This window comes from Ciconia boyciana, chromosome 21 (genome assembly GCF_034638445.1).
Source record: "Ciconia boyciana chromosome 21, ASM3463844v1, whole genome shotgun sequence".
Taxonomy (NCBI): domain Eukaryota; kingdom Metazoa; phylum Chordata; class Aves; order Ciconiiformes; family Ciconiidae; genus Ciconia; species Ciconia boyciana.
The window spans coordinates 824,624-848,415 of record NC_132954.1 but is presented as its reverse complement, the minus strand read 5'-3'; the positions used below and the strand labels follow the sequence as shown (position 1 = coordinate 848,415).

General features: G+C 51.6%; 1 protein-coding gene across 14 annotated transcripts in view; it reads left to right on the top strand.

The window, feature by feature from the left end:
* The window catches only part of SCMH1 (Scm polycomb group protein homolog 1), a 74,358-nt gene extending 53,035 nt beyond the window's left edge, over nt 1–21,323 (top strand). For 10 of the 14 annotated variants that reach the window (XM_072885405.1, XM_072885409.1, XM_072885407.1 and 7 more), the window contains 8 exons: nt 816–1,048; nt 1,608–1,734; nt 2,801–3,001; nt 3,679–3,864; nt 9,939–10,070; nt 15,805–16,008; nt 17,193–17,335; nt 19,174–21,323. In XM_072885405.1, coding sequence (XP_072741506.1) covers nt 816–1,048; nt 1,608–1,734; nt 2,801–3,001; nt 3,679–3,864; nt 9,939–10,070; nt 15,805–16,008; nt 17,193–17,335; nt 19,174–19,299 — 1,352 coding nt within the window. In that variant the 3' untranslated portion in view covers nt 19,300–21,323. The remainder of the gene's footprint in view (nt 1–815; nt 1,049–1,607; nt 1,735–2,800; nt 3,002–3,678; nt 3,865–9,938; nt 10,071–15,804; nt 16,009–17,192; nt 17,336–19,173) is intronic. The other 4 variants (XM_072885415.1, XM_072885412.1, XM_072885417.1 and 1 more) reach the window with 4 other exon arrangements.
* Nucleotides 21,324–23,792: the final 2,469 nt, after the last annotated feature.

Here is a 23,792-nt window from a genome sequence, read left to right as displayed (position 1 = left end):
ACCGTGCATTTTTCAAAATCTAGGAGGGTTTTGTTTTGTTTCTTCTTGGCAGAAATTTAAATCTAAAGGAAACTGAGGTCTGCTGAGCTGGGCCAGTTCATCTCTAGCCTTTAGCAGGACTTGGGAAAGATGAATGACCAAATTCAGGGAATTCATGGGCAAATACACCATAAACCTCGTTTTGTCATGGGAAGCGTGAGAAGATAAGGAGGAACTGACCGTAGGGTGGCACTGCGCTTACCTCTGGCAGTACGTAGAGGAGCAGGTCAGCTGATCCAACTGAGATGAGCTATTTGTTACCCAAGGCCAGGAACAATAATCATTGCAGGCATTGAGGATGGAGCTGGTACCTTCCACTGCAGTTCACTGGTAATTTAGGGACAGAGCAAATTTGACTTTTGCCTTGAGAGAGGGGATTTCCAGCACAGCACTGGCTCTGTGACTGTCAGGCAGGTCTTGACTGATCCATCCCCTAGGAATGCTTTCAGTGCACTTTACATGATCGCTGGCAGGTCACCACTCGCAGAAGGAAGAGGTGTAGGTGCCAGTTATTTTCAGGAAGGAAGGTATGGCTGAAAGTGCAATCCTTCTGGAGTTCAGCCCATCCAGGCTAAGCCACAGTGTCCCACAGCTTAAGTGCTGAACCAAGGATCAGTGCGTTTGGTTTTTATTCTGGCATGGAGAGCAGAAGCCTCCATTCAGGGGGCTGTGAATACTCCAGGTTTTTCCATGTGACACTGTTTAAAGATGGAGGCTGCTCTTGTTTTGATTCTCGCCTGATTTAATTATATTTGCTTTTTCTCTTTTTATTTCAGTTGTGATTCCAAAGAGCCCTTTACCTGCCTCCGAAGTAAACTCGGAGAAACCTAGCATGCACAGTAGCACAAAGACTGTTTTGGGGCATCAACAAGGGCAAAGGCGTCGCAAAACAGGGAAGAAGCGTGGTCGAACGACCAAAGCGCTAATCCATCACCCCATGCCTACACCCTCCAAGTCAGTGGAGCCTTTGAAATTCCCCAGAAAGAGAGGCCCCAAGCCTGGCAGTAAGGTAAAAGCTGATGCTGATGCAGGCGGGTGAAAAGCAGGTGCTGCAAGTTCTGCCATGGGATGGTGCATGCGTGTGTTTGTGCACGTTTGTGTCAGCCTCTGGCTGTGTGACTGCAGCAAGTAGGAGACCAAAGGGGTATGTGGGCTGGGAATATCCCTCAGAGTCCAGCCCCAGAGCTGTAGAGAATGTCTGTGTCCTAAAGATCATTTCCATCAAGAAACTGTGTCTTTGGAGCTGCATTAGCTGTGAAGTAGCATGGCAGATGCTGTGATCATGACAGGATGGCCAAACGGTGGAATAAGCTCTTCCATCCATCGTGTGTAGCTAGTCTAAGTCAAGCAGAGGTGGCAGATCTCAGGCTTGTTATTTTTTCAGGATTGTGGTTTATAAAATACACACATATTGATTACTAGGTTCTTGAGACTCCCCGTCATCACCATCAGAAGTGTGTCATGTTCCACAGTGCCTTGTCTGTTGGATGCAAAGGAGAGAGTGTAGTGATCATGGGTGATAAAGGAGAGCAGGGATAAAAGGAGAAATATCTCCTCTTTTTCTGCAGAGGAAACCTAGGACATTGCTGAACCCAGCACCCACCTCTCCAACAACCAGTACCCCAGAACCAGACACAAGCACTGTGCCTCAGGACGCTGCTACAATCCCCAGCTCTGCCATGCAGGCTCCCACAGGTAAGGGTCTCGAACTGCATTCTTGACAAGATTGCACAGTTAGGAGCTGCATCAGTCAGAAAGCAACACACCGAGATACTCCCATTTCTTCCTAAACCTGTACACCAGCAAACATTACAATTCCAGAAAGGCTGGCCTAATAGGGAGTGTGTTGGGAGGAAAAGAGAGGCACATGAGTTCAGATCAGCTGTTTGTTTATCTCTCTGTCCATTTTGGAAATAATGAAGTCGTAGGAAGGTTGTAAGTCCATCTGGTCAGTGCAAGGACCCCTTTCCCTGAGTTACCATGTGCATGCTAGTGACTCCACAGCTCTCGAAGGGCACTTCTCGTGGCCCATCGTGCCCAGAGGCAGTACGGTGTGCAGCACCTCTCGTGAGTCCAGAGCACAAGCTCTCCGAAACCATGCCAGCCACAGCTGCTGAAGCTACAGCAAGATGCAGAACAACTGCTGAACGACAGTGGCAATGATCTGTTCAGCTTCAGCCAGGATATTGAGGCAAACAGGGACAAGAGGGAGCAAGGGAGGAGTAGGAGCGGCAGTGCAGAGTATGTGCTCTGCTACAGCTGTGAGATGTAGCTGAAGATGAATCTGGGCAGGAAAGTCTAATGCAAAGCTGCTTTTTATATGTTCGGTCAAGCACTGGATATGGGCTGAGCCCACTGTTTCCCCAGAACGTAATCGGCCAATTTTCAGAGGAACCTAAAGAACCCAGTTTCCCTAAAAAGTGGGGGCTGCATTCCTTCATCTCCTTTGAACATCGCAGGTGCCTTACCTGGCTGGCATGGAAACCACTTTACAGCCTGCCTTTGGGAGCTTGAGTGCTGGGGAGAGTGTAGGAGAAACAGCAACAGCTTGGAAGGTGAGTGTGAGGCAGGAAGATTTTGGAGGTGATTCCCCTCTGTAAGTGGCTCCGCAGTTAGGATGCAGACAGGCAGTCGTGGTGGATTCCCCTTTGTGAGTGATTTGAGAGTCTTAAAATCTCAGCATCTCTCAGGTTGGATTTTAGGCATCTGTTTCTTGCTTTCTTGAGTGGGTTAATGGCAAACACGTTTCTCATCTTGGCAGTTTGCATTTACTTGAACAAGAATGGCAGCACTGGGCCCCACCTAGACAAGAAGAAAGTTCAGCAGCTGCCGGACCATTTTGGACCAGCTCGAGCTTCTGTTGTCCTGCAGCAAGCAGTACAGGCCTGCATTGATTGCGCTTATCATCAGAAAACAGTCTTCTCCTTCTTAAAACAAGGCCACGGGGGAGAGGTCATCTCAGGTGAGAACTGGCCTGCAGCACTTTGCCTTCAGAGATGTCGTTGCAAGAATTCGCTCATTGGAAGATGTCTCTCTTGAAGCTTGGTGCAGTCATGGGCCAGGGGCAGACAGAAGATTTCTGTCTTCTCTTTCTTGCCAAACATCTGTGTCAGTGAAGCAACAGCTAGCGGCTGACTCAGAGCAGAGCAGTTAACGTGGCCTCCAGGCACAGCTGCTGGAGAAGGCGGCATGCAGCCCTGTTATCAGCCTGGGCAGCGTTATGCTTCACCTATCGTCCCCCAGCACTGCCTGAGCCCCCAGGAGGAGGCGAAATGGGTGGGATTTTCAGAACTCCTGATGAAAAGACAAGAAATACCCCAGTTTTTAATTTTGCTTTTAAGCTCGTGTTTACCCGGATGCTGGGAGTGCAGGCCCCTCCTTGAATGCCTTTCCATTCCCTCGAACGCAGCTTCTCAGACGCTGCAGCCCCGTACCTGATGCTGGGTGCAGCAGACTGGTTTTAGCCTGTCCCGGGGAAGCGAGCTTGCCAGCGCTCAGCCAGCGGAAGGCAGTGGCTTTTGTTTGCTCTAGTCTAGACCAGCGATGCTGAGATACAGAAGCTGGCTGTGCAGCCCTGGGCGTAGTCTCCTGCCTTTGCTGGGGGTTTACGTGTTGGGCTCTGTTTGTTTCTGTCTCCAGCTGTGTTTGATCAGGAACAGCACACTCTGAACCTGCCAGCAGTAAACAGTATCACCTACGTCCTCCGCTTCCTGGAGAAGCTCTGCCACAATCTTCGCAGTGACAACCTCTTTGGGAACCAGCCTTTCACTCAGAACAGCCACATGCAGCGCTCACACGAGTACGACCACGACAGGTATCTACCAGGTAGGAGCTGGGGCGGGGGCGGCGTTGTAGGGACCCCAGGTGCTCCGTGCCTTAACCCAGATTTTATCTTTATCTCAGGAGGCAGGCATGTGTTTCAGAGCCCTCTGCAGGGTTCATTGCATCACACCATGCACATGCTCACAGGGCTCTTTTTGCACAGGATTCAAGTTGCTGTATTTTCTGCCTGTCGGTCTGATTTCCATCTCTGCCTGTAGGTTTCCGCTCATCCGTGCTGTCTCCTTGTCTTCCCTCCTCTCCTTGTCCCCCAGTCCTTCCTGCTTCCTGTAATCTGATTATAGTGACTTCATCCGGTTAGGAAGTAAGGCAAAAGACTCTGCATGGGAAATAGAAGAGTGATAACATGTAGCAGGTAAACTGTAATTAGAAATGGAATTAAAACCTAGCAGAGCGGTTTCCATAGTGGCTGTGAATCTGCTGCCAGCAGCCAACACATCCAGCCCTCGGTGAAAGCTTAGCCCGTTAAGAGATGATGCACGCTGCAGCGATCTGAGGCATAGGTGGCTTTGTTTTTCTTGGCATGGCTAATGCTCCACCACGTTGAAGCAACACCCCTGGCAAGATAGTTCATGCCACGATGCAAATTGTTAGGCTGCAAAATTGCTCTTAAGCGAAAGCGATGGAAAACAAGAAGACCCATACTTTTCCCCGCAATACTGTGTAGTGGCAACAACCCCTGGGGTGATAGCTGCCTCCCTGGGCTGGCTGTGGGGCTCTGGGGGAACAACTGCTGTAGGAGTGCCAGTCATGGAGAGGATAAAAGCTATCTGCACCCTCTTTAGGTAGTTGACAAGTGTCTTGTGCTGATCTGCCCTCCTGTCTTGCTTCCTCCGCTACCTTTCTGCCCTCCAAGTCAGCAAATAGCTGTTTGAGGTCTTTCCAAAGTTAATCCTTTGGATAATTATGGCTCTGATGAGAAAAGCAAGAATTTCTAATGTAAAAGGATAAGCACTTAGGAAGAACTGTTTAGGGAAAAGTTGCTAAGCGTGAAGTTTAGGGGCAACAGCCTAATGCCACAGTGCTTCATTGCATTTCACAAAGCACCCATGCTCAGGGAAAGGGATTAGCAACAGTGTAAAGAGCATAAGGATCTCGGGGTGACTGTCCTCTGCTTCCTCCATGGCTGATCAGCTGCCTGCAGGCTGAGGCTGTGCAGAGCCATGCTGGAGCCAGCAATGCCGGGAGCAGGGAGCTGTGCTGTGCTGTAAGAAGTGGAAGTGGGTTGGCTGCTGTGGCGGGTATGGGAACAGCATGTCTAGTTACTGGGACTAGAGGTTATCCCTCTAGGGAACCCTTAGTTAGAAGAAACCCCCATGTTTCAGTGTGAAAGTACCCTGTCGTCATGAGATAGAGCAAAACCAGAATGGGAGGAAGAGGACCCAGGATCTGGGCATGGCAGCAGGCTTGGATGGAGAGGGTCCTGTAGCTCACACACATGGTTTCTTGCCACCATGAGATGTCAGTGGTGTCTGTGCTAAGAGCTGGGCTGCCTGGCAGGGTGGAAAGGTAGAAAGAGCAAAGTCAGAATTCAGGGAAACTCAGGCAGAGCACCAGATGTGACACGATGCTGAGACCTGCCCATCCCAAACTCTTCGTTAGAGTGTTTGCAGGGATTAAAGGAAGATTAACCACAGTCCAGAGAAGTGATAACACCTAGTCCTGTAGTTCATACTGATGTCTTGGGGATTGTTGGGCATCTGGTCATCTAACATTTTTCTCAAGCACCTGAAAGAGGATGATAAACGTTGTTATCTACACATTACAGTGGCTTCTGGTGAGGGCAAAGAAATAGTACCGGAGATTTTTGAGAGGTTAGAGCTGGTCGTGGAAGAATGAGGATGCAGTTGTACATTGGCTTAAATCACACCAAGTGTCGAGGCTGCCATGGTCTCACCTTCAGCTCTGTGTGTCCTGCCTTGTTTCCTCTACAGTACAGGTGCTCGTGTGCCTGAATGGGGCTGGTTCTTCCAGAAAACAATCACTGGTTAGGACTGAGAGCTGGTCTCAATTCCCAGAACAAACTCGCTTTACAGGAGCGCCACTGTGGATGCCGTGGAGAATTTGTGCATGTGCTTGGGGCAGAAGAAGGAAGGTCTGTAGCAGCCCTTAGGTCAGCTGCATCCTGGCATTCTGTCTTGCTAAGTAAGGCATAATCATGGAAATAAGGGGAAATAGATCGAGTTGTACTTCAGGAAACAGGAAATTTGCAAGAAAACGGGAAGTTGATTGCTGTTAATAGGAACAGGGATGGGCTGTGAAATGTTGTGAACAGGTAGATCTGATCTGGAGCCATCTGAAAACATAGGACTGGAGGGACCTTCTGGACCATTGAGCCTTGGGTCTTGTTATTACAGGCACCACAGCATACGGTGTTGCTTTAACTCTGGAGTTGGGGATCTTGCTTTTCCGCTGGAGGCTGCTCCAAGGATTTTTGCTGAATTCTTAGAAATTATGTTGTAGTTTCCAGCCCAAATTTATTCTTGGGCAACTTGGTATTTGTGTCTCCTTGTCTTAACATTGTATTTTAGCTTAACTTAGTTCTCCTTCTTCTGGAAGTAGTTAGAGAGCAGTCGTATCCTTCAGGGGAGCTTGCCTTTTGGCTGCTCTGGTAAGAAAGGCTCTCTGCTCTCCTCATCTAGTGTTGGTTTGAATTAAACTTCATGAGGTGACCAGAGTGCCACCCAGCACTCTGGGGAAGAGCTCATGGGGACCTGGTGCCAGAGCACTGGCACCACCATGTTCACAAGAAACGTCTCTGGAAGCCACTTTTCGTTGCTGTATCCTTGTAGCAGGTGATGATCAACCCGTCCTGTCGCATACCCTGTTCTTCTCATCCGGTATTGTCAACTGCAAGTTCCCAGCTCATGGGACAATGCTTCAGGTGCATATCTGCGTTCTGCTGCTGGATTTACCTCTCTTCTGGTACTCCGTTCTATATATATTGTTTCTGCATAATTTCAAATGCTACTTTGTCTGGCCCGACATGGGAAGACATCAGCAGATTTCATCAGTGAATCTCTAAAATTTGTGCCAAAGTTATTAATAAAAATATTAAATGACACTGGTCTCAAGAATGATCCTCAAGAAAATTAATTAGCAATTGCTCTCCAACCTCATGTTCTCACTCAGTGCTCTGCCGACTGCTTTTCCCCTCAAATCAGATGTTTGTGCATATAACGAGGCTTCTGGTAATCCTCATGTTCTCTGTCTCAGCTGGTGGTTCTCCATATCAGATGCCTTGCTGAATTCCAGGTAAATGAGATTGACCACTCTTCCTTTGTGTGATAGATCAGTTATTTTGCCATGATAAGGAAGCTATTGGGTTAGCCTCCTCTGATGAATGCCTACCGCAGTATGTGCCATGTGTTATTGCAGTATTTTCCCTGCCCTTTCCTTCAGAATCTCTTGCAAGCCTTGCAGTACTGCTGAGGTCAGATGTGAGCATTTTGTTGCCAAAATCGTTTTTTCACCTTCTTTTTTAAACGTTAGCGCCATGTTTCCAGTCACTCTGAGCAGTGCATCACTGAGTTTTGTTAGAATTTGCTGTGCGAGATCCAGGGTTTCATGTGCGCCTTCTTTCTTAAGTTACGTTTTGGCTTCCTCTGCACTCTCACATCCCCAGTTTGAGTACGTTCAGTTATTTGACTTCCGCTTCTTAGTCAATGGTGTATATTTTCATTCCTGTCCCGTTTCTTTTATCCTTTGAGCCTTGCCCCGGTGTTCAGCATGGCTGTGACTGGAAGTGAAGGGTGGGATTTGTTTTCCTGAATGCAGGTGGATGTCACAGAGGCATCGACACCTGAGCTGGTTGTGTAGGCACGCTCTGCAGTCAGAGAGGAGGTACCAGCGCAGTCAGTGCAAGTTACACCATCCTAAAGTAGGAGCCTTGACTTTGACTTTTTGACTTGATGAGATGAGATGAGCAGACTCTCTCTGACTGTAAAGGCATCTATCCTGACTGCCTTGGGATGGCCAACAGCACAAACCCAGGCATGGGCAGATGTCTTCCTCCCCACCAATCTCCCAAGTTAGGTGAGGTGAAATATCCCTCAAAGCTGTCCTATCATTTGCAGGCAAGGACAACCTTTTTTTCTTTTTTCTCAATCTTTACCTTTCTGCACAATATACTCTTGCTCCATTCCCACGCACTTGTTACTTCTGTAGCTGAAAACGTGGTCCTGTCTTCTCCTTTGCACTGTGTCAAAAGACAGAATGAGTTAAAAAGTTCACTTCGTCCCTGTACTTGCCATCCTCTGAGGTATATGCTGAGCAGGTCCTTTTCATCTCCAGTAAATGATCTGCTTGTTTTCATCATCCTTCTCAAAGTGAACATTTATCCACTTAGATTTGGTGTCCTTTCCTCCCACATTATTTCCTCACTGATGATACACATTCATGATGTTTATGGCATCTTTTGAACTGAAGGTATTTTCTTTTTTTCGTGATGATCCGCATTGTGACTGCTGAGTGCAGCTCTATGTATTACTCAATTTCTTTATTTTCTTAAAATTTGTCCTTTAAAATCAGAGATCCTAACTACAGACCTACTTTTGGTTTATCCTTCCGTTAATTTACACTGACCTAACTTCTGATTCCCTGGGTTATCTTCTACAACCTGACCTTCTGTGTTTGCATTACTTTTAAAATCAACCAATTTAAAAAATAACTCAAACCAAAACCTGATAAAACCTTTAAAAAGCATCACCTTTTGTTGTGGTTCTGTGACTGTTTGGTGAAGAAGGTCATGCAGTTTTATATTTAGAGATATCCAGAGACATTGCTAAGAGCATTTGGTTCCCATCTCTGTCTGGGCGAGTAATGTTTCCTACCGGGACTTGTCCTGAGTCCTCCAGCATTTGTCTTTCTAATAATGTTACAGTGATTTTTGATCGTACTCATATGGAGTCCCAGGGCCTCAGTATAAGCAGCTTATCTTTCATTTCCCCAAAGGATTTTGATAGAACAGATACTTTTCTCTACCTATGTATTTCTCTTTAGTCAACTAAATTGTGACCGTCTGATGCTTCCCACCCATCTGTACCTTCGTTTCTTTGTTTGGCGTGATGCATCTCCCTTGGTGTCCGGTCCCAGTCGCTCCCCGCCGTATTTCCGTCACCCCTCCAGCACCCGTTCCTGCCCTGCACTGGCAGTCGGGGCTGCTCCGTGCTGTTGTCCAGCTCCCGGCATTTGTCTACGAGCATTTCACCCCTCTCTCCCCGCGCACCTTGAACGCTGCAGGCTCACACATGTTGCCCATGCTCGGGGCAGCTGGAAGGGGCCAGCCAGGAGTGCTGGTGGCCTGCGTGGGCAGGCGGCAGCTGGTGGGTAACCTCTTCATTGCTTCTCAATTGACCATGCCTTGTCCAGATGGGGCATGGTCTGCCACCCACTGTATCGCTTGCCTGGCTGCTGTTCCCATCCGTGTTAGCGCTTCCATTCTCTGTGTTCATCCACCCACTGACACTTTGTGTGCAGCCTTTAGCCGTCTGCAAAGAGACATCTCGCAGCCCAGCCTGACGTCTCGTCTGCCGCGTATAATATGGAGAACCCCATCGTTGGGAAGCATTTGGAGAAGAGCAGCAGCGACAGCTGGGGTGCTTGAGGGATCCATTTGGGGAAAGATTGAAAATTTGAGTACGGTTTAATCAAGCACTGTGTATGGCACAGAGTGTTTGCAAATCATCCAAGGGTTGTTTGCAAATCGTCCAAGGGTTACGTGCGTCTGAAAGGTGAAGAGTGGGGAGGAGCAGGAATCGTGTGGAATGAGCCAAGGGGTAGAATGAGGACAAATGGAATTATGTCAATCGGAGGTGATATTTGGGGTGAAATATGGCAAAACGTGGCTAAGATTATTCATTAGGTTTCTTGCCACCCGTTTTCACTGATAAAACTTGCAAAGCAAAATATAAAATGTTAAGCAATGACAGATGTGCTGAATTGCAGTTTTAACAGGCTGTTACCAGGCTGGCGATGCATGCGAGTCTCAAGTGACTCTGGCAAGACTGAATTTCCCAGAAAGTCTCCACTCCTAAATAGGGCTTGTTCTCTTTTCCTAGACAGAAGCAGTTCGTTAAACGGCACTCTGCAGGGACCAGGCCGGGGTACAAAGCGATATTCCCAAGATTCCCCTCCATACAGTGCTCCTCTCTCCCCCAAGTTACCAAAGAATGACCGTCACCCTTTGGAAGGTGAGCACAGCGTCTCTTCCCAAAGCTGGCTGTTTATAGCAACTTGTAATGGATACAGCAGGATTAGATTTGCCGTGCCAAATCGAGCCGTGGGTTTAGGAAGTCTGCTTTGCTTTGTCTCTGGCATGGGTCGGTGCTTGGCATTTCAGAGAGAAGTGAAGAAACCACTCTACGCCAAGGCAGGTTCCCCAAGCAGTTGTGTAAGGCATGTGGAACGCAGGGAGAATTCCTTCTAACCGAGATAGTCATCATCTAATACCATATAATCTGGGATTTAATTACCCATATTTTAGCTTCTATTGCTATGCATGGTATTAACGGTCATAAAACTGCCCAGTTGCTTCAGTCAATCTTCCCCCGAATTTTTCCATGATGGTTTGCTGCAGTATGTTGTACAGATGCTGATGTGCAGCTGTATGGCCGGGAAGCTGCTGCCCTTTCCCAGGATCCCATCTTCTTCCTCACGATCCTCCCTAAATAGCAGGGAGGGTCTCGCTAGTGTGTGCTCCACCAGCTAAACCAGATCAAATCACATCCCGCAGCGCTGCTGCTTCCTGCAGTATCCGTCGGGTAACGCTGGTGCAGATGTGCTGTGCCACATTCTCAAAAGCAATTGCAGAAATGTCCTCTTTGGTGTGTGGTCCATAGGTGTCCCTTGCACGTGCAGGTGGGAGATTTCCAGGGGGTCCAGGTAGCTGGAGGACTACTTGAGCCTGAGCAGGAGTCTTCAATAAATACACTTCCACCTTCCCTTCTGTTCTGAACTGCAAACACTCCATAATGTAGACTGGAGATTCAACCTTACTGAAGCCTTTTAATTAATTGCTGGTGAAATCTGCCAAGGTATTACTCTCAATTCTTTGTAACGTGTCCCTGAAAATTTGCTGGAGACTCTTGGCTGGGCTCATAGTTCAGTGGCTTTGTGCTCTGTTGCTGTCCCTTTAGAATCACCGTTTCCCTGGTTCTTGCTGCGTTTGCTGGGCATGAGTTGTTGATCACAGATTTGAGAGTGCACAGCCTCCCATGCGCTGTGGTGTAATTTTAGTCTCCATCCATCACTGTGCCCTGTGCTCTTCGGGATTACTGACCCCGTATCTAAGCACAGCTAATCTGAACTTGCACCCTATGATGGACGGTTTCTAGTGGCCTTAGTATCTATATTGATTAAAATTGTAGGTTTGTCACATAGCTGAAGCGAAGAACAAGGTGACATGTGGGACTGTCTCGTCTGTTCCAGCATATTGACAAGTCAAAAATTGTTCCCTGAGGCTCAGTCTGTTTCTCACCTCTACGTACATGTCCTTGCTGGTCTCCTTGACATTCTCCTCTAATACATCAACCACTGCACTTAAGTTAACCATTAGCAAAGCCTGTCAGTTCCTCCTCTACCAGCAGGTGGGACATGCAGTGTTTCACCTGTTCTTGAAGCGCGGTGGTGCGCTCTAAAGATTAAGGTGCCTTAGTTAGGTGGTGAGTATCGTACACTCTCTATATTGTCAGTGAAGAGAGAAGACTTCCATAATGGGTAATTCCAAGGAGGAACCTACGTTAGGTTGTCTACAAGACTGATTTTTAGTCTGCTTCAAAGTCTATTCAATTATCTCTTGGCCTTTCAATGGGACATGCCATCTGGATGCCCCGAGTACTCCAGCGTCTTCTGTAGAAGTAAAGACAAGTGAGCAGAAAGTGTGCCTTCACGTGAGGGTGATGATCCTGTTGGTGTGTGAACTACAGCAACTTGGTCTTTGTCTGTTCTTGGTCCAAGCAGGCGGTGTACAGGGCAGGGAGAAATGAGGTGCAGTTCCAAATTCCATCTAGAAATTCATTTTTGTCTCACAGCTAAAAGCCTATTCATCCTCCTCTACCATGAAATTTAAGTACAAGCAGGAATATTTGCATTTCAGAGGGTGTATTTTAAGAATATGAGCCTGAAATAGTCAGATATTGAATATTTCTCGAGCAAGGAGGTACATCTTCTCACGGTGATGAACTCCCCCAGTAGAGCGTATTCTGGCTTCAGCAGGATGACAGACAACAGTACCTGAACGGTTTCCAGTTTGCCAAATTGAAGGCAGTGAGTAGCAGTGGGAAGCCTTCGTTCATCATGCCTTTGGCAAGGAGTCAGAAAGATGCGGAGGGGATCTCACTTCTTTCATTGTTTTTCCTCTTGCATCCAGTGGCATTTATGTAGCTTTTTCCTAAAAAGCTGCAGTTCCAGCACAGTGGGGACCTGCTTTTCAAAGACTATCATTTGTTGGAAACAGTGGGTGTTTAGTAGTTGTGCAAATCAGGTTTATACTTGTGGCCAAACTCCATGGTTTTTTAGCAGTAAAACGACACTCTTGAATCTATAGCACTATTTGTTTAATTAAACTTTAATTATCTGCTCCCTGCCTCTCCACCACTGACCGTGGCATGTTTTTCTACAATGCTCCAAATGCAAGCCTTTATTTAAAACTAGAGGTTTGTATAAGAAAATCTACCTAAGAATTAACCACCTCCTCCTCACTCCGAAGCTAGTTATCAAGGGCGAAAAGATTCTGGATAGTGTATATGCCTGAACGCAGTCTGTGTCCTGCCACTTGCAGAAGCATGTTGTCTTCTGCTACAGGTGATTCACAGGGCTAGTAATCATTCCCCTCTTGCCTTGTTTCCCTCTCCCCTTTCTGGTGGTATCATTCATCTGAGCAGTTCTTTGTGTGTTTGTACTTTTAAGAAAGTCCTAAATCTCTCTTGCATTGACCCTACCAAGAAGCCTCCAGCTCTGCTGCAATATTTACAGCACAACCAAGCACTGACCAGTTCAGAGAGAGGTAACCTGAGGGTGAACATGCAGCTTCAATTCTACCTCTTGAGCAAAACCCAGTAGTGCTCCCCAGTTGCATGGCCTCGTCCTCTTCTTCGGATGTATGATCATAAGCACATGTGAGAACATGTTCACATATTTGAATAATGCATCACAGTGCATTCATATCAGAATAATGACAGTGTGTTAATTGTTCGGTTAAATATTTTCTGAGGGTGAGTTTTGGATCCTTAGCATTGCACCGACGTGAACCTGTGCACGTGGCCTCCCAGCTTCCCAAGCTGTAGTCTTTGCTAGCTGAGCCCAGAAATTCCTTCTGCTGACACAGATCCTCTCTGTGTGAGCTGTGGGGTCTTCCCAAGCAGTTAGACACACATTTGCCTGACCCAGCACATTGGGGCAAGTGTCCCAGGGCTTCCTAGAAAGTTGAGGCTGTGCGTCACCTCGCAGAGGGTGCTGGGTGTCCTTGGAGGATGGAGGTGTGCAGCACAGACCCATTCCCGTGCCCGCAGCCACTTTCCTGTTACAGAGCATCCAGACCCGTGCAGAGGGCTGTCCCCGCTGATCCCTCTCATGCCTCTGCATTTTCCCATGAGTCAGACGTCATCCTTTTGCACAGATGTTTAATGGGAAGCGGTTTGGGTTTTAAGCAGACCTGTGCTGTTGGAGAGGAAACCAAATGTAGTTGCTATGAAGAAGCTACTATAAAGTGCCACTGGTGTCAGTCACATCCACTGTGTAGGTCGGCCTGGGCCTGGGCCAGGCAATCTCTATCCACCCCTGGGCCAGAGCAGCCAGCTCAGTGCTGGGTTGGCGTCCAGTCTTGTGCTGAAATGGGATGGTGGGAAGTGGTGCAGGAGTGAAGGAGGTGTCCAAAGTTACTCAGGAACAGTCATGAGTCAGAAAGCGTCCTCTTATGCACAGAGAGCAGTTGAAAACACCTCTACTCACGCAGGAAGCTAGTGCCGTGCGGGCCAGCACACAGCACAGGCACCGCGGCAGTAGCAGTCTTCACATCAGCACTGTTTCTACATGAGATTTTAAGGATGTGCTGCTGGTTTCTGAGAGCGTCCCAGAGACCTAAAAGCAAAGAAAGGCAGAAATGCCTCAAGTGCAGAGTAACAAAGCCCACGAGATGGAGGGTTGCAGTTCCTCACATCTGCTTCACTGAATTGCCAAAGAGCTAGACAAGAGGGATGTTTCCATTTTGTAGCCTTATGAGGTGAAGCCAGGGAAGGATGAGCTCCAGCTGAACTCGCCTCTGAGATCTCTGCTCAAACACAGACAGCAGAAGCACTGAAACCAGAGGATCCCAGTTCACAGAATAGTCCTATAGTTCATAGAAACCAGATAAAACTACGTGCCTCCAAGAGAGGTTGCCCCATTTGGTGGGGCCCAACCTCTGCAACCCTCAGGTACTGCTTCAGGCTCTGGCAAGCTGCATCTCCCTTCGCTGGAGCATGGCAGCATCAGCTTAGCAGGAAAGCTTGAGAAGATCTCAACAGCTCTTGGATCTCACAGGCTGCAGTATCGACACTGCGCCCGCACCACCAGCCCAGTTCAGCACAACCTTGCTGTGCTGGCTTCTCACCTCCTGCTCCTGTGGTCTGGGAAGTCCCAGGGAAGAAGCCCAGGGCCTGGCTGGGGCAGTTGCTCAGGTTTCTTCATCCTTGTCACCTACTGTGGTGTTTGAGTGGCAGCAGCTCAGGACTGTGAGCTGATCTCAGGGCCTCTATGGACGCTGGTAGAGGAGCTCCAGCTCCCAGCTAGGTGCCGTGGCCCAGCTTAGAGTGCACAGGCAATACCCCTCATTGTAGGAGCTGCTTTCCTCTTTGGCTGTACAAACTTGCCAGGTATTTCATAATAAAGAACGCAGGTATTTGAGGATGACTCATGAGGCATCAGGTCCACCTGGCCTGAGACTACGTTGTGTGTGCCATAGGAAAATCCTAGGATGAAGGATGTCCTAGGATGAAGCTGTCACAGTATAACAGGAGAGGGAGATCTCGCTGGCTCAACCAATAAAATATATCACCCTGGATAGTTTCGTCAGCCCCTCCATCCTAATACCACCACTGACAGCTGAAAATTAAACGTGTTTCTGGAAGAGAAAGCGAGGAAGTCAGTCTCACACTGGGATCCCTGCCTGGGGAGAGCCCTCTGCCCTGTCCCTCCTGCGCATGTCCCAGCAAAGGATGTTGGTCACCAGCTTGGTTAGGCAGTGAAAAAGGGCCCAGGAGGGGTGAGCAGCTGGTCACCAGCACCTTGTTTTCGGGGCCGGAGGATCAGCATGGTGTGAGAGCATTGCCGGGCCATGATGGTGCAGCTGAGCTGCTCGGAGGAGCCTGCCGCTCCCTCCTGCTCTGCATGTGTGCTGCTATCCAGGCTACAGCATGAGTCTTCCTAAATATCCCCCACAATCCCAACCGCCTGGTCCATTAGTTTGCACGCTAATGCCAGTGAAATGCGGCACTTGACCTCAAATCTCGGGGAGCCTCCTCTCCCCGCTCAGGGCTGTTGTGTGATTCCTGTGTCCGTTGGCATGCAGAACAGGCAGCCCTCCACTGCCTGCCACCGCGGTGCCCCGCTGCCACAGCAGGGCCTCTGGAAGCAGTAAGGACGCGGAACCACAAGCCAGAGCTGGTGGTGGCGTTACCAGAGTAGCTGTTGCTCCAGTCTGGGCACTAACCGTTATCACTGCTAACTGGTTGGACTGGTATTTGCCAGGCAAACACCAGGCTGCAGTGCTGTAGCAGTGCCTGGTTTAATTTCTGTGCTTTCAAGGAGACCACCAGCACGGTGGTTCAACCCTGCTCCCGCGGCCGTGTGCGAGCACTGCTTTCGCTGCGGTTCTGCTTTCTGCCGCCGAGCGGTAACTTCGGGCTGCGTGGCGTTCGGGTGCACTGACTGCAGCTTGGTGCGTTCCAGGTGAAACCTTTGTTCTGGGAGATGGCCTCCCAGGGCCCTTGGAGCCTCGCCTGGACCCCATGGACTCTGCCTTGAACTCTGTCAATTCATCCAGCCACAGCAGGAGCTCCAGAGACTATCGCCTGCAAGGATACAGGCACCTGCACCAACCCTCTAGCCTCACCCAGGGCAGTACCTCTGCCTTGCGTAGGCTTAGCTCTGGGGGTAAGAGAGTTAAGAAGCCAGCCCTCCGATTGTAAATTTGGCAATAAAGGGCTTTTCTAACTCCAGTTACACCTTTCTAACTTCAGCAAGTACCAGAGACTGGCTTCTACACTGTTAAACAGGTAGTCTGTTAGGTTTAACGGTAGCTCTAGAGACATGGCAGATGGGCGGGTGGAAATACGGAGAGGTGGTGCGTGCAGGGTCACTCATTCGGCGTGGTGACTAGGTGGGACCTGGAGCTCAGTGGACAGGAAGGAGTGGGCAGGAGCTGAATTTGCGAGCGTGGGCAGGGGGCTGTTGAAGCGATAAATGGGAGTCCATGAGGATGGATCGGGAATGGCCGGGGAGTCGAGAACTGCCTGATGAGGCTGGGAACTGGGGCGGTTGGCCAGGAGGGTGGGCGGATGCGCGAACGGCACTTGTCTGTATGGAGGAACAGGAGCAGAGAGCTGTTCATTGCAGTAAATCAGCACACGTCAAATCCAGGTGTTTGCAAAAAAAAGTTGTAATTGTAGGTGAGTGGCATCAATAAAAGCCTCTATAAAGCTCAGGCTGCTGATGCCTTGATCCGTCTGCCTCCCCCCACATCTGTGTATGCAGGCAGAGAGCTGGAACAACGGGCTGTGCCGATGCCAGCACGTTGGGAGCAGGGCTTTTGTTAGCTTGGGCGATGCTTCAAGACAGCAGAATTTTGCATATGGGCTCAGTGCATCAGAAAACGCAGCCGATGAAAACATAAACAGCTTTGCTGTGTTAAAATTGCTAAAGGTGGTGTTCGGAGCGGGGGAGTGAGGGGTGAAATGGTGTGTGAGGAGAGGAGTGGGAATGGAGGATTGTTTTCTGCAAAGGTGGGAACCATCAGTAGATGGGCAAGGAAGAGTGGGAATGGGGAGGACCAAACGCAGCTGAAGGGAGGCAAGGGGAAATTGGGGTTTAGAGTGAGGAAAAGGGCTCAGTATAGAAGGTTGCCCTGAAAAGTAAGGCCTAAGGAGAGAGAATAAGGCTTCGGTGCTAGACCCGTGCTGCAGGAATCTCTGGGGCACGGTTGGGACGTGCCCTTCGCATTGTCTCTGCCATTGCTTTGAGAGAGGAGACTGAATGGTAGATGAAGGGTGAATAACTGCTGGAGCGATGCGGCGGGGATACTTGGAGTAATGGCTGCTGTCTCGCACTTCCCCCCCCAGGTTCAGAGAGATACCTTGGATCTCGAGACGTCTCGCGGCTGAGCAGCCGCGACCCCTCGTCCTGGACGGTGGAGGAGGTGATGCAGTTCATACGAGAAGCGGATCCACAGCTGGGACCCCACGCTGACCTCTTTCGAAAACATGTATGTCTGTATGTGTATATATATGGGTGTGTATGTATGTGTATATACGTCTGTGTATGTATATATTCTATATGGGAGGGGGCAGATCATCATACAAGGAAAATCTAGGAGAGTCAAAAGAATGGCAGCACTTTGTACCAGCTGGATTTTTGTGCAAAGAAAAACACCGTGTTCAGGCCTGGGATCCTCTTACTCAGCAATCATCGAGGGGAGGACATCGCAGCCCAGTTAAGGAGCCCGTCGCTCCAAGCACCACTGCCTTTGTGCGTACAGAGAGCTCAGCTCTTAGCTGGATCTGAACCCTAGTGCCGAAAACACAAAACCCCCATTCATGGAGTCTTAATATTCACCTCGTAGCAAATTTCTCCTGGCAAGAAACAAGTTCCAACTGGAATTCATTGAGTGTGTTGCTGCTAAACTCCTGTTTCTTATGAAAAGGGGTGTCCTAAGGCCTCTGGTTCTTGTGCGTGTCTTTAAATGTAAAATAGCTGCAGACACACAGCATGGAGCTTGTACAACTAAACCTACGAAAATTTTGGCAGCTCCACGTCCTGATTCCTGCCAGACAGTTCGTCTTCCCTCTGCCTTTTGATTCACTCCATGTTATACCTGGTGGTGCTCGTGAAGTCAGAAGAGCAGTAAGAGAAAATACTCGTCTTCCCCAGGCAGGAGAGGCAGATGGGATGCTTCTTGCTCTGTGCTGGGCTGAGACAACACTCTTTTTTTTTTTTTTAATTCTATTTTAGAACCACCAGTAATTGAAAAATGTTTTGTTTATGCAAGAAAGTGCTCAGCTCTGCTAAGGGATGAAAGTCCCCTGTATTGGCAATCCTGAGGAAGAACTTGGCTTTCATTTGACAAAGGGAAAAGCAGAACAAACCTGGTACTGGAGATTACTGGAGATCTTACCAAGTGTGAGACCTAACTGAGCGTCGACATAGGACAGGATTTTCTGTTGTTAGCGGTTGTGATTTTTATTTTTCATTTATAAGTCCATTAACGTTTTCTTCATGGAAACCTGTCCACTGCAAAGCTCTGGGCTAAGCCAGGACCAGGTCAAGGAAAGGAGTGCTGCAAGGCACTGGAAAACTTCCACTTGCAGATGCTGAGTGCAAAGCCGTTCTTCGGTTATTTCGAGCTTCGTGATCCCTCCCCTCCTGAGCCTCTGTGAGGGCACATCTGGCTCAGCTGTAAAGCATCAGATACTTTTGAAAGCTGTGATGTTGAAATCAGCCCTGCTGGAGATGAGGTGCTCTGCCAGATGGGGGGACTTTTCTTACAAACTCCAGAAATTTGCTTTGCATGCAGTGGCAGTCTCTTTGGGTTTACAGGGTTCGGGCCCTTGCCTCCTTCTTCAGCCTTGACTTCAGGGCTGCCTGTGTTGTGGCAGGACTGCTCTCAGGGCCAGCGCATCCTCTCCCAGGACGTTTCCCCTGCAGTGGGATGACAATGCCCTTGAGTGAGAGGCTGCTCCCCTGCGCTGCCGCTGCCTTGATCGTTCCCCTGTCAGGGAAACCCCACTCTTTTCCTTCCTCCCCACCTCCCTTCAGGATTTGCTGACCAGCTGGACATGGCTCCTGGGTGTTTATCACTCAGCAGATTTCCCACCGCCGTGCAGGGCTCCGAGGCTGAACCCCCGTGCTGCAGGCAGGGCAGGATGCAGGGATTCCCGCACTGGGATGCTGCAGTTACCTGCAACCCACCTCTGCTGTTGAGCGGTGCTCTCACACCCAGCCGTGCTGCTTCAGCCGTCGTCATCTTGGGCACGGCCTGGCTCAGCGGGCAGGGTTAGGGCTTACAGGTGTAGTCACAAGTGCTGTTGTTTCCCCTCCTTGCAGGAGATTGACGGGAAAGCCCTGCTCTTGCTGCGGAGTGACATGATGATGAAGTACATGGGGCTGAAACTGGGGCCAGCCCTGAAGCTCACTTACCACATCGACAAGCTAAAGCAAGGCAAGTTCTGAGAGGACGCTTGGCAGGACGGATCCTGGAAGCTCCGCTCCTGGCCATCCATACCCGCGCTCGCCTGCCGACAGGTACGCATGCACACACACCCATTTACGCCGCAGACGGACACCTCGCCGACACCCCGGCCCCGATGCAGGGGTCCAGCCGCCCGCCCACCCCTGTGCCAGCGGCCAGGCCCCGGCAGACACTCGGGAGGAGGCTGGCACACAGCTGGCCCCGGGGCTTCGCACCAGACTCATCGTGGGCGTCCTGTTACAAGTGGAGGGTCTCTCCCTGCTGCCCAGCCGGCACTTCTCCGCGGGCTCCCGGTCCTGCTTCCCTGGGATGAAGCAGCAGCTCTGGGCAGAGCCTGTGGGGACTGGGCGCTCGTGCCAGCTCCTCTGCCTCTCGCTGTGGCTCGTGCGCTCCCAGCCTCGCCTGCTCGGGGCAGCCCTCAGCTCCCATCCCCTTGGAAGGGCGGTGGGCCGGGGGGGCTGGACGCTTTGCGCTTCGCCAGGCAGCCCGGCTGTGAGGGGGACGATGCCCCTGACCCACGCTCGGCCCCCATAGCACTGCGGCGACCTCAGAGCAATGGCTGCCCCCGTCCCCGTCTTCCATGCCTGGGGGGAGCCCGGCCGCCCATCCCGGGGGCCACTCACCTCCCGAGCTCTGCCTGCCCCTCAGCTCCCAGCCTTCCTCCAGCTGGGGACGCCGGGTCCGGGATGGAAGCCTTCGTATTTATTTCTGACTGGGGAGGCCGTGCGGCAGCACACGGCGCTGCCCAGGAGCATGGAGCAAGCTGTGGGAGAGCTGAGGAGTGTGGCTGGGTCTGGCGTTCCCGTGGCAAGGACGGGCCTGGGTTGGCGTCAGAGGCTGGCTGGATGCTGCAGGACTCGACTGATCCTTCTCTCTTTTCTTTTGAGGGTTTTCTGTTTTGAAAAAAAAAAAAAAAAAATTTTTTTTTTTTATAAGGAGTTGTCTGTTTAAAATGATGAAATGATTTTTCTACCTGTTGTTGAACTCGCAACTCTTGGAGATTTTTAGCCAGAGATGCAAAGGTTCGTCTTCCCAGGGGCCCTCCCGGTCCTCTGGCGTTTCGGTCCGTCCCAGCTCAGCGTGTGCGAGAGGGTGTTGGGTCTGTCAGGTCAGAGGATCCCAGTGTGGTGAGCCGTCCTTGCATTGCTTCCTGCGAGGGCTTTGCCCTACCTGGCAGCACCTGTTTGTTTCAGACAGTCTAATGTATTTATTTTTGATGGCACTTGAATGGTAACCTGCTGTCCTAGACACCCAGTTACTGCAGCTGCAAGAGGAGCATCGGAGTGGAGGCCACCCAGCCGTGCCGCTGTGTCCCCTGGGCAGCAGCTGCCAGGCTTGGGGCTGCCAGGGGGGACAGGGGCTGCCCATCCCCTGGAGCATCTCCTGCCCCGGCCTGGGATGTGCTGGGGAAGGGCTGATGGGGAGAGGCGCGGCGGAGGCGAGGGCTGTCCCAGGCGCGTGCCCACACGTGCACCCACAGCGCGCTCCCACGCACGCTTCCTTTCTGCAATGACCAAAGGGCTGGGACGGGGATCTCCACTGCAAGCACTTCTTTCTTCTCCTGTCTTTAGCTCACCCTCTGTGCATCCAGAGCAACGTCTCACACCCTCGTCCCTGCCAACCTCGAGGGCCCTGGCCAGCAGTGGAAAGGGCCCCCATGGTGAACAACCCTCCAGTCTCTTGCACTGGGTCAGGTTTACCCCTAAGGGGAAAAGTTGCAAAAAAAAAAAACCAAACCCCAAAGTAATAAAAAGGCTTTTTGTTGTACAGCAAAGTCTGTGCTGCAGTCCCTGCTGCTGCACCAGCGTGGTCGGAGGGAGGTGGGGTTCTGGCCACTCGCAGAGCCCCGTCACTCACAGCATCGGCCCCGGGACGCCCCTCGTTTTTACCTGACGCTGATCCCACTGGCCCGCTGAAGACAGGTCCCCGTGCGGGGTCAGCCAGTGCTTTCCTCTGCACTTATTTTACGTTGATTTGTTTATAAATAAAAGGATAACTAAGTTCCTCCCCGCTGGTTGTGTGTGCACTGATGGGAGCGCTTGGCTGGGCCCCGGCAGTGTCTCCCCATGGGCACCCGCCATGGGGGGAGCCTGGAGAGCGCAGGGAGAGGGAGTGGGGTGGCTTCAGGACAGGCAAACCCCTGGCTGCTCCTGCCCTGCTCCTCCGGTGCTGTTTGCGGGAGAGCTGAGCCAGACTTGGGCTGAGAAAAACAAAATGACACAAGCAGTCTGGTGATGTGATGAATGAGGGCTCGTTAGTGACGATAGCGAGGTGCACAGGCTTCTGCCTGATCTCTGCTCAGCCCCTCTGACACCCCCCCAGGCTCCTGCTCTTTGCACCTCTGCCTCTGCCCCTCAAAAGCCTCGAGTGTTACTTGGTCCTGTCCAAAGCAGCTGCTGGCTGCTCTCCAGGACGTTTTTCCCCAGAAGCATCCCTGTCAGAGAAGCACTGCAGGTCCCTGCACCGCATCACATGCATGGCGGAGGGGCTCCGTCACTACATGAACACTGCTGCCTTTCCAGCGCTGGCACAGAGCCCTTCGGCATCGCCGGTTCCTGGTCCAGGAGTGCGGTTGCTCTCAGGGACGTGCAGGATTGGCAGTGGTGCCAGCAGAGGCTTTCGCAATTCTTTGTTCCTGCCCAGAGCTTGTGGGGGGTGTTGGGGCAGGGAGCAGCCCCTGGCTGGAGTCCCTGAACCCATCCCTGTGCAAACACACCTCAAATCTGCACGTCTGCCCCGCGATGTGCCTTGAGGCAGGTAACAGCTGATGGGCAAACACCACCCGCAGCCAGACAGTGGGCACAAGGCGGGGGGAACAGCTGAGCCCTGAGCCCCACGCGTTGCCAACGCAGACCGTTGCCGTGACCGTGGACCCCACATCTGGGCAGCTGCAGGTCGGCCGGGAGCCCTTGTGAGCTGTCGGGGCAGCTCCATCCCACAGGGAGGGGGCTGTGGGCATGGGCTGGGCAACACAGAGGGGCCCCCCCCACCATGCTTGGGGCACCTGCAGCACACCGGGGTGCTCTGCATGTGACCCTGGGCTCGGCAGGGCTGGTCCTCCAGTGGCACCACGATGAGGTGGTGATGAAGCCAAGGTGGGTCTCGCCTTCATGTGCAGTGAGCCTGGGGTTTGTGTCCTGGCTCGAGATGTGCCTGGAGCACCCTGTGACATCTCCTTAGGGGCTGGTGGTGAAGGGAAGACGCTGGTGGCTGGAGAAGGCAGGCAAGAGGCACCCAGCCCCAGGGAGGGCAGTGAGGTGGGTGCTGCTGGGGAGGAGTCTTGGCAGGTGCTGGAGAAGCACCCCAGGTCTCTCCTGCAGCCTTGGGGCTCGCTGGGCACCCCAGGACCTCTGTTCAGGTGTCTCTGGCCCAAACTCGCCCCTTGGACCAGTTGTTGGCAGCGTGGTGCTCCCAGCCCAGGCTGACAGGGACCTGGGGCTCCACCATGCCAGCACCCCCCACAGCCAGCATCTCCTCCCGGACAGCACTGGGAGGGAGCGTGTCCGTGCCCACAGCTGCAGGGCAGCAGAGCCTGGGTGGCAGCTGGATCCATCCATCTTTTGGGCTGGAAGGGGCCGAGCTGTTGAGGCACAGTGGTGAGGGACAGTGGTGCCCACAGTGACCATACTCCCAAACCCCCGTGACAGACCATTTTTTTCATAACATTTCACTGCATCTTCCTTTCTTTAACTTTAAATGCTCATTTCTGTTGCAGCCCTAGCTAAGGAGCTAAAATGCAGCAGCTAAGGGTGGGCATCAAAGCAGAAAACACCTGCACCCTGGGGTGCGCTGCCCCTACCCTGGCAGGGCGTACAGGACTGCCGTGGGGCTGCCTCCTCCCTGTCCCACCCCAATCCAAGCCCAGCTCAGGGGGAGATGGCTTGGGGGAGGTTTTACCAACATGCCCACGAGTTGGGCTGTGGAGACAGCCAAGTCCTCCCTTAGGGCAAGAGGAGAGAGCTGGGCTGGCACCCGGTGCCCAGGGAGGGCTGGGGGTTTGTCCTGGGGGGAGCTGAGCCCTCCTCCCCACCAAGCAGCTCCCGGCTCCCATCTCCCTGGGAGCACTCGACTCGCCCTTGATGACCATATAATTAACAGCTACTGAGGAAAACACACAGCCCTTGCAGCAGTGGAGCACCCAGGTCCCAGCAGGCTCCAGTCAGGACACAGCTGGGGGAGGGCGGGGAGCCTTCTGCCGGAGTGAAGCGATATGAGGAATAAAGGGAGAAAGCGCTCCCCACTCCTCACCAGTGCCCGAGGTTAGGGTTAGGTTCGGGCTGCTGCCTAAGGACAGCGGTCAGCAACCGCTGGTCGGTGGGCCTCGAGCCCAGGCCAGGGTGGCCCTGGGCCACTTGTCCCCAGGGCAGCTTTGGGCAGGGGGAGCTGGTTATTTAACCCACAGCTCCTGGGGGGAGCGCAGCAAGCAGCAGCAGTGACAGCCCCACACCACCACACCGCCCGGAGACATGGCTCT